This window comes from Ictidomys tridecemlineatus, chromosome 11 (assembly GCF_052094955.1).
Source record: "Ictidomys tridecemlineatus isolate mIctTri1 chromosome 11, mIctTri1.hap1, whole genome shotgun sequence".
Taxonomy (NCBI): domain Eukaryota; kingdom Metazoa; phylum Chordata; class Mammalia; order Rodentia; family Sciuridae; genus Ictidomys; species Ictidomys tridecemlineatus.
Window position 1 is genome coordinate 86,621,208 of NC_135487.1, and position 10,669 is coordinate 86,631,876.

The following is a 10,669-nucleotide window of genomic DNA, read 5'->3' on the forward strand; positions in this document are numbered from 1 at the left end:
GTCTCTTGTGGTCTCTTCCTCCAACGCTTCACCGGACCCTTACATATGATAAAACAAAACTGCGGACTTCAAGACTGGGAAGCTCAAGGTTAAAAGGAAGGGCCTGGGCCCAACCATTTCTTTTAAGGACATTCCCCCAGCGAACTCCTCCCACTAGCCTCACTTCTGGAAGGTTCCACCACTTCCCAATGGTGCCTTGGCCTCTACCACATGGACCTTCGGAGGGCTTTCCCGAGCCAAACTACAGCAACGTCTCCCGATCAGCACTCAGATTCGGCACCATTGACTCTCCTCTGGAGCCCTTTCTCATTCTCAGGAAGAAGTCTCCAGGAGCAAATGAATCCAGAATTTCTCTTTTATGACGTCCATCTCTGGTACCAAGGAAGAGTTCTTAACCCCCTTGCAATAGATGCCCCCAAGGCCACCTCCACTCTGTGACTACAGCATAAAGATGCCTATCAAGTGATATTGGATGGCGTGAAAGGCAGTACAAAGGAAAAACGATTAGCAGCTCAGTTTATTCCTAAATTCTTTAAGCATTTTCCAGAATTGGCTGATTCTGCTATCAATGCACAGTTAGACCTCTGTAAAGATGAAGATGTATCAATTTGACACCAAGCAATTAAAGAGCTGCCTCAATTTGCCACTGGAGAAAATCTTCCCCGAGTGGCAGATATACTGACCCAACTTTTGCAGACAGATGACTCTGCAGAATTTAACTTAGTAAACAATGCCCTGTTAAGTATATTTAAGATGGATGCAAAAGGAACTTTAGGTGGCTTATTTAGCCAAATACTTCAAGGAGAGGACATTGTTAGAGAACGAGCTATTAAATTCCTATCTACAAAACTCAAGACTTTACCAGATGAAGTCCTAACAAAGGAAGTAGAGGAGCTTATCCTAACTGAATCCAAAAAGGTCTTGGAAGATGTGACTGGTGAAGAATTTGTTCTGTTCATGAAAATACTATCTGGGTTAAAAAGCTTACAGACAGTGAGTGGAAGACAGCAACTAGTAGAGCTTGTGGCTGAACAGGCCGACCTAGAACAGACCTTCAACCCCTCAGATCCTGACTGTGTGGACAGGCTCTTACAGTGCACGCGGCAAGCAGTACCCCTCTTCTCTAAAAATGTTCATTCCACAAGATTTGTGACTTATTTCTGTGAGCAAGTTCTCCCTAACCTCAGTACCTTGACTACCCCTGTGGAGGGTCTCGATATACAATTAGAGGTATTAAAGTTGTTGGCAGAAATGAGTTCATTTTGTGGTGACATGGAGAAGCTAGAAACAAATTTAAGAAAACTATTTGATAAGTTATTGGAATATATGCCTCTTCCTCCAGAAGAAGCAGAAAATGGGGAGAATGCTGGTAATGAAGAACCCAAGCTGCAGTTCAGTTATGTGGAATGTTTGTTGTACAGTTTTCATCAGTTGGGCCGAAAACTTCCAGATTTCTTAACAGCCAAACTGAATGCAGAAAAGCTCAAAGATTTCAAAATCAGGCTGCAATACTTTGCACGGGGCTTACAGGTTTATATTAGACAACTTTGCTTGGCTCTTCAGGGTAAAACAGGCGAGGCCTTAAAAACAGAAGAGAATAAGATTAAAGTTGTTGCGTTGAAAATAACGAACAATATCAATGTTTTAATCAAGGATCTCTTCCACATTCCTCCTTCATATAAGAGCACAGTAACATTATCTTGGAAACCTGTACAGAAGGTTGAGATAGGGCAAAAGAGAGCTAACGAAGATACAACTTCAGGTTCACCACCCAAGAAATCTCCAGCAAGACCAAAAAGGGATGCCAGGCAGATTTATAACCCCCCCAGTGGGAAATATAGCAGCAATTTGGGCAACTTTAATTATGAGAGGAGCTTTCAGGGGAAGTAGAGGTGGCCGAGGTTGGGGAACCCGAGGAAATCGTAGTCGAGGAAGACTCTACTGAGTAAGATATCACATTCTTCAGCATTGTCATGAGCTTAATATACTTAAATTCTACTACTCATTGGATTGCCGGGGATGTCCCTTTAAGGACTGCTGCCTTCAGCTAAAAACTTAATGTTCTTTATACCTTTGTATGTATGATCTACTTTTGTAATAGACCATGGTTATGTCCAAGGTAAAACCTCAATAATATTTTTGGATGCTTTGTCCACAATCTTGACTTGTTTTTCCAATATCATCATTATTCGGACTTCATATTGTGAATCTTTTTGCTTTTAAACATCTTGATAACTTGTTATTGAGAACTTTTGAGTCTAAAATGTAATGAAATTCAATTTTGTTCTGATATATGGTAAATATCATCAGTTTTGAAAGGTTACTGATTTTCCTCTCCCCTCTTAGTTTTTTGCCCAATATATGGAGAAAAGTAATGGTCAATGTTAACATTTTTTCATTGTTTTTTTAATAAAGCTGCTAGGCAATGGTGCAGCATTTCCACCTACTACTGTCACAAACACAAAATACTTACCAGCTTTCTTAAAATGTAGAAATGATAATGCATTTTTAGGAGGAAGTAAGTTGCTTTGCACTGCTTACACTGTGCTCTTCTCCATATATTGGGATATACTTTTGAATATGGGATCTTACTATTCGAATAGAAATGTGTATGTATGATATACATACACACGTACATAAACATATGTATGTGTATGTGTGTATATATATATATATATATATGCATGCCGTGAAACTTGAGTACACAAAAATCAATATTTTAAATTCCAGGAACGGGTAGTCTTTGAGTCTTTGACACGGTGATTATCCTTTTGAGGCTAAATCCACTATTCACTTGTTATCTAGTGTTTTACTTCCAGTAGAGAGGAATTTTGAGTCAGTTGCACTTACATGATTATTGTTATTTAAAACTAAAAATAAAGGCTGTATATTCAAAGATAAAATGTGGAGATCCCTGTTCGTGAAATACAGCCAAATGTGATGTACATATAGATTTTCACAGGATGACATAGTATAATTTAGGATTTGGAGATTTAATAACCAGGGCTACCAAGGAAAAAATGAATTGATAACATAGAACCAATAAGTAAGGGATGCTCTCTTGGTTTGCTTTTGCCACTTTCAAGATTTTAACTTCTCAGGTTATTAACCAAATTATTGTATAAGTTAGGTAATAGAGAATCTTTAGGTTAAACAATAGATGGGAGGTTTGTGGAGTGTCTAATGTCATGGGCATTTTTAATAGCATAGACCCTTTGCTCTGCATTTGAATGTTTCATATATTTTTGTTCCACAGTTAATCTTCCCTTCCCAAGTTTGCTATTCAAATCAAATGCCACAGTGACATTTCTAGTAGTTTAATGTATTTTTTGAGGAATAGTTTGTGATTCCAATGCAGGTGTCTTTGTTACCATTATTCTACACTGGGAAGAAAGCAAAACCCCTATGTTAGAATTACTGTACATGTTTATGAGGAAAGTATTTTTTAAAAGGCTAGAATGATACAAGTGAGCATTAAGAAGTTGGTCAGCTTAACTGTGGAATGGTAGCAATAATCTAAACATTCCAAAGACTGAGCTGAACCTAAGCTCCCTTGGAATCTGAACAGACATAGGAACATGGAATTACCATTTGAAAATTAACCAGCTAGTCTGGACCTCAGAGACAGATCAGCCAGTGGCCTAAAGCCATTTCAAGGACAAACTCTATTGGAAATACAGCTATATAAATTTGAACATTAAATGTACTTTTTCCTTCTCTTTTTTAAAGCATATTTGTAAACTCAAAGCTGAGCAGAAGTGACTTGACTTCGAGTTTTGATACTGAGTTGACTATGTTCCTTCCCTCACCACCTCATCGTTCTACTTCCCATTCCTAAGGCAATAGATACAACTTAGGGTTGTTTTGTTGTTGTTGTTGTTGTGTTGTTTTTCTTCATAACTTTGAAAAACTTCATGCCATGGATAGTTTTTCTTTTGCAAGGCTCCTGTTTATCACCTTGTTTAAATGTAAATGTTCCCTTATGCTTTTGAAATAAATTTCCTTTTGTAATTTTTTTAAAAAAGAAAAGAAATGTAAATTAATACAGCAATTGTGGAAAACAGTGTGGTAGTTTCTCAAAAAATTAAAAATAGAATTACCACATGATCCAGAAATCTCATTACTGAATATATATTCAAATGAAATAAAATCAATATGTTGAAGAGACATCTCATGTCATGAATTAATTGTAGTACTGTGCACAATACTGATGAGAGGAAACAAACTAGGTGTCCATCAATTGACAGATGAAGAAATGGTGGTCTATATAGAAACTGAATATTATTCAGCCACAAAAGAATAGAATTCTATCATTTGCTATAACTTGGATAAAATAGATAATTGTGTTGAGTAAAATAAGTCAGGTTAACAAAACAGGTACTGCATGATCTCACTTATATGTGGAATCTAAAACAAGCGATCTTACGGAAGTTGAGAGTAAAATGGTGGTTACCAGATTAGGGAGAGTTGATATAGGTAGAGATGGAAAAAGGCATTATATTATACTTAGATAACAGCAAGAAGTTCTGATGTGTTGTTGTGTAGTAGAGTGATTGGGTAACAATAATTCGTTATAAATTTTTAAAAATCTAAAGAAAGTATTTGAAAAAGTTTCCTTTAAAGAAATGATAAATTTTCGAGGAAATAAATATCTTTAACCTGATTTAAACATCACATTTTGTGTATATGTATTGAAACATTACTTGATACTTCATTCATAGCTACTATTCTATTTTATTTATTTGAGATGGAGCCTTTCTATTTTGTCCATGCTGATCCCTGAGGGCAAGTGATTCCCTTGCTAGGACTGCAGTTGCATGCCAACATACCGGTTATTTTTTTAATATTTTCTTTTAGTTGTAGGTGGCGGTTATTTTTTTAATATTTTCTTTTAGTTGTAGGTGGACACAATACCTTTATTTTATTTTTATGTGGTGTTGAGGATCCAACCCAGGGCCTCACACACCCTAGGTGAGCGCTCTACCACTGAGCCACAACTCTGGCCCCAACATACCTGGTTTGTACACACACACACACACACACACACACACACGCACACACATATATATGTACAATTCTTGTGTTTTTATGCATCCATTGAAAATAAATAAAAAATAATCGCAATAAAATTTTGTTCAAAGTTGGAAAAAGGTGAAAATCATAAGTAAAATTGAATGAACTATCTTTCATTTTCTGATGTTTATTTGACTTAGTAGATATTTACTCAAAGTAATAAAGGCATGTGAATAAGTGAAATGAATTAAAGTGATTTTATGAGGAAAGGAAAGAAAGAACTGAAAGTACAAAGTTGTTCTAAAAAACCTGCAGTACTCATGAGGGTGTATAATTTGAATGTGAATTTCAAGCCATTGTTAATGTATATTTCAAACTCTAAAGCAATTCCTCAGAATGAACCAAACAAGTATATTGATATGCAAAGAGAAAAGAGAAATGGGATTATAATAAACTTTGAATTAAACCATAAAAGACAGAAAAAAGATGATGAGGAATGAAAGGAACAATCAGACAAGGAGAAGGAAAAACTTACAAACATGGCAGGTGTTGTCACATCATATCAACAATAAAGTATGCAAATTGGTGTGGGAGAAATAAAATGATCTTTGTTCATAGATGTCATGATTATCTATATAAAATATTGCCCCCAAAATCAACAATAATAAAAGTGTTCTGGATATAATAAGTAATTATAGCAAGTTCATATGATACAAGTCTAGTGCAAAGCGCAAAATGATACAAACCACATTGAAGATAAATTGACCATTTCATTCAATAATAATAATAGTTTAACAATGTAATCTAGCAATTGTGCTAGTAGATATTTATCCAAATGAGTTTAAAATTTATTTTCACACAAAATTCTACATACAAATATTTACAGCAAATTTATTCACAATTTGCAAAATAACTGGGTTGTTCTGCAATAGGTGAATAGACTGAAAACAGACCTCTGGTATATTCCTACAGTGAAATATTATTTAGCAGTTTAAAAATGAGCTACTAAACCACGAAAGACATTGAAGAACCTTGAAAGTATTTTGCTTAGTAAAAGAAACCAACCTTGAAAAGCTTGCATATAATGATTCTACTTACAAGACATATGCTACAGGCAAAATTTCGGAGATGGCAAAAATATCAGTGGTTGCCAACACTTCAAGGAGGTAGAAATAAATAAAGTTAAGGGGATTTCACAGTGGTGGAAGCATGGTATCATAATGTTGGATATATGACATGATGCATTTATCAAAGTCCATAAAACCGTGCAGCATAAAAAGTAAACTTTTGTGTATGCAAATAGAAAAATTATTCAGGGTATGCGAAGATGTCAGAAAGGAATACAATGTGACAAGACAGTTTGACTATCATGCAAAATAGGAAACACTTCACTGAAATAAAATAAGCTGATTTATATAATTTTGGAAATGAGTTGAGTCTGTAAGGATGATGGGAAAATAAAATGTTTATAAGAACAGTGCTCTAGCCATTAAAAATTTTTTTCTGCCAAGATATGAACTGATAATTCTGAAAGCACTGCATATGTATGTGAAGGTTAACAATTAAGTAAATAGACGGTGGATGATAGAACCAGAGTTCTCACTTTTACTATTTACAGTGTATAAAGTTATGGATAAACAAAAGGTACATACTGAGATAATCCATGTGCAATGCATTAGGGTTAATAATATCAATATGAACTCATGTTTAGTCTAATATAAATAAACATAATTATATGCAAGCAGATATATAACTACATACATATATAGATATATATGAAAGGATAACATACGCATAGATTTCTTTGCATGTATTCATCAACACAGATTTTAGTTTTTTTGAACACTTTGTTATCTGATTATCTAATGTATTTATTATAGTAAAGAAACTCTGATTAACACATGTGATATCAATAAATTAATCCTAAAGTTTATAGAGATAAGCAAAAGATCCCACAAAACCAACACTATCTAAAAATGAGATGAGCACATTTAGAGGACTGATATTACCTGAATTCAAGAACTACTATATAGCCACAGACATCAGGACAGTCATATTGGTGACAAATGGATAAATAAAACATTCCAGAAATAAGCCCACATAAATATAGTCAACTGATGACAAAGGGGAAAATACAATGAAACAAAGATATTCTTTTAACAATAGTCAATGAAACAACTGGGCACTCATATGCAAAAATAAATCTGGATGAAAACCATAGAACTTTCACAAAATCTGGAAGAAAACAGAAAATTCATGTGACCTGGAAGCAAAGACTTTTGACATATAACATACAAGACACGATTCATAAAAGTTAGAAAGCTGAACTTTATTAACATTTCTTCTCTGTGAAAGACACTGTCGGTGGAAGAAGAAGACAAGTAACAGATTGGAAGGAATTCCATGTAAAAGGCACATCTGATTAAAGCCTACTAATCGAAATGCACAAATAACCCTTAAATTTAGCAATAAGAAAATGAAAGTCTCAAATAACAATAGGCTAAAGACCAGAACAGATTCTTCACCAAATAAGATGGGTGAAAAATCATATGAAAAGATGCTGAACATCATACATTATTATGTATGGAAATGTAAGTAATACTGAAATCCCTCTACATGCCTAGTGGAATGGCCAAAATACAAAAGAAAATCAAAGCTGAGGAGGCTATGAAGAAAAAGGAGTTCTTATTCATTATTTATGGGAACAGAAAAAAATGCAGGCTTTTGGAAACCAGTGTGTGTCTAGTCCCCTTTTTGCTGCTATGACCAAAATATACAAAAAGAACAACTTAGAGGAAACAAAGTTTATTTCAGCTCACAATGTCAGAGGTTCTGTCCATGGGGGTTCAACTTCATTGCTCTGAGCCCAAGGTGAGGCCACACATCATGGTGGACAGTCTTGGAAGAGAAGTGTTGCTCCACACATGGAAGTCAGGTAGCATAGAGATCAAAGGAAGGGGCCATAGAGCAGATGAAACCCTTCCAGGACATGGTTTCAGTGACCCACCTCTTCCAATCACATTCCATCTTCCTACAGATATCCCCCTTTTAATCCACTCAAACTAGGATGGACTGATTTGATTACAGTTTTCATATGATAATCATTTTATCTCTGAATATTCCTGTATTTAAAAAAGGAGTTTGAGAGGACAACTCATACCCAAACCGTAATATTCTATCCTTGGCCTACAAAGCTCATGTCCATATCACAATGCAGAATGCATTGAGTACATTTCCAAGAGTCACCTTACCCCCAGCTTTAACAGTTTCATCATTGCCCAAAACTCCTAGTCCAAAGTTCTATCAGAGACCCAAGGAAAACTGTTGTCTCTGAGTCCCTATAAAAACAAAAAGGAAGTTATATATGTTCCTAATATACAATGGCACAGAATAAAAATTTCCATTCCAAAAGGTCTGAATAGGGGCATAGAAAGATGGGATGGAACCAAAGCAAGAATCAAACTTATCCAGGCAGATGTTAAGTTCTGTAGATTCACATCCAGTATCTGAGTCACATCATGGTGAGATGTTTACTTCAAATGGTCTGGACAGTCCCAAACCTTTGGCATTGCCAGTTGCAACCCACACAGGCTCTCTTTTAAACTGCCTTTCTTTGTTTCCAGTAGATTTACTTGGCAAAAGTCCCCATTACTTGCATTTATTAATTCCTGGGGACTCTATTTCAATTTCAGTCTTATATTTGCAGCTTCACTCATTGCCCTCTCAGGGGCAGCCTTGACACACTCTAGTCCTGAAATACTTTCTCTGGTGTCTCAGGTCTTACTTTGAAAGCTCTGTGGGGGCCTCCATGCCCACTTAATTCCTGAACTCAAGTATCCTGCATCACTGCAGAACTAGTACCACATGGATGATACCAAGTTCTTACATCATCTTATGCAGTATCTGCCACCACCACCCACATCATCAGGATGATGGCTACAGTGGACTCTGAGTGTCTAGGTGGCTAGGCATGGTGGAACAACTTCCTAGGACACACTGTGCAAAAGGGTGACCCATAATCTCTTCTCAAAGGAATTTTCTATTTTCTATTCTTGAGCCTGCAATAGGCATGGTTTTATAAGTCCTTAGGTATTATTTCTAGTGTCTCTTTGCAAAGCACATAGTATCTCTTTAATGCTTAATCTCTTTAACCACCACACCTTCCTGGCCCCAATTTTATATACACTTTTCTGGCCAAATTGCAATTTTAAAAATCCATCAACTCTGCTGTCGACTCCCAATCCTCATAGTACATCTGACTAAAAGGTGCCGGCAACATTCATGCCGCTGACCAAATGCTATGTTGCCCTGAAATTTTCTTCACCAGATTAATTAGTGTCATACCTTTAAATTCAACCTCACACAAAGTCACAAGACAAGGGCAAATTGTAGAAAAGTTCTTTTACAGAATGTAGCATGAATGGTCCCTGGCCCAATTTCCAATAGAGCCCTTATTACCCTGTGAACTCTCACGAGTACAGTTTTTGCTGTCTGCATTCTTGTCAGTATTCTGCTCTTCTGAGCTCCCACCAGAATCACCCATTATCCTCAGTTTACAACATCCTAAGATTTCTCAAGCCTGTATCTCCATATTTGCCGCAGTCCAGCTGTGGCAAAATAGCGGTGGGGGGTGGGAGGGGGCGGGGTGGTGACAAGCAACTTGTGTAGATTGATACAGCAGGAGTGGGAGCTGTTTATTGTAGGACAACAGAGGTATTTATACATTCCACACAGCTTATCTAATTAACATAAACTAGATACAGCAGTCAACCAATAAGGAATCTCCATACTTAATGGCTTGCTGTGTTACTTCATAAACCACTCCCTCTGGCAAAATGCCAGGCGCCATCCAGACTCTAACACATATTTTACAATTTTTTTTCCTATAAATTAATTCCAAAGCCTTGTGAAGCACATGGTCATGTTATTCACAGCAATGACCCCATTTCTTGGTACCAATTTTTGTGTTAGTCAGCATTTTGTCACTGTGACCAAAATGTTTGAGAAGAACAACTTATAGGAGAAGAAGTTTATTTGGGCTATGGTTTTAGAAGTTTAGTCTGTGGTTGACCAAATTCATTACTCTGGCCCAAAGTAAAGCAGAATATCATGGCAGAAGGGCATGGTGGAACAGCTCTGTTCACTCCAGGGTGGAAAGAAAACAGAGAGAGCTACAGAAAGGGGCCAAAGAGAAGATGAACACTTCCAGAGCACAGGGCACAACCCCAGTGATCCACCTTCTCCAGCCATGCCCCATCTGCCTACAGTCACCACCTAGCAGTCCATTTAAACTAGGATGGGCTAATATGGTTCTAGCTCTCAAAAATGCAATCATTTTACCTCTGAATAATCCTGAGTTAACATAGAAACTACAACAGTGTGCTTCTTCTCATGTGTGCTAGACAAGTGCTCTTACCACTAAGTTAAACCAAGACTCAGGATGAATAATTCTTATAAAACTAAGATATTGTCATGGTATGGATATGAAGGGTCCCTCAAAGTGAAGCCATATTTAAAATTAGATAGTCAGTGTAGATAGGTAAATTGGGTCTAATATCGAGTGAAATCTTTTTTTTTTTTTTTTGTGGTGCTGGGGTTTGAACCCAGGGTCTTGTGCATACTAGGCAAGCACTCTACCAACTGAGCTATATCCCCA

The 10,669-nt window shown here is 36.5% G+C and overlaps 1 protein-coding gene across 1 annotated transcript; it reads left to right on the forward strand.

The window, feature by feature from the left end:
- The first annotated feature begins 210 nt into the window (after nucleotides 1-210).
- LOC144368179 (apoptosis inhibitor 5-like) lies at nucleotides 211-2,054 on the forward strand. Its single transcript, XM_078026834.1, is given in 3 exon segments — nucleotides 211-363; nucleotides 445-1,865; nucleotides 1,867-2,054. Coding segments are annotated over 3 exon segments (1,653 nt in total). The 3' UTR covers nucleotides 1,946-2,054.
- The last annotated feature ends 8,615 nt before the right edge of the window (nucleotides 2,055-10,669 follow it).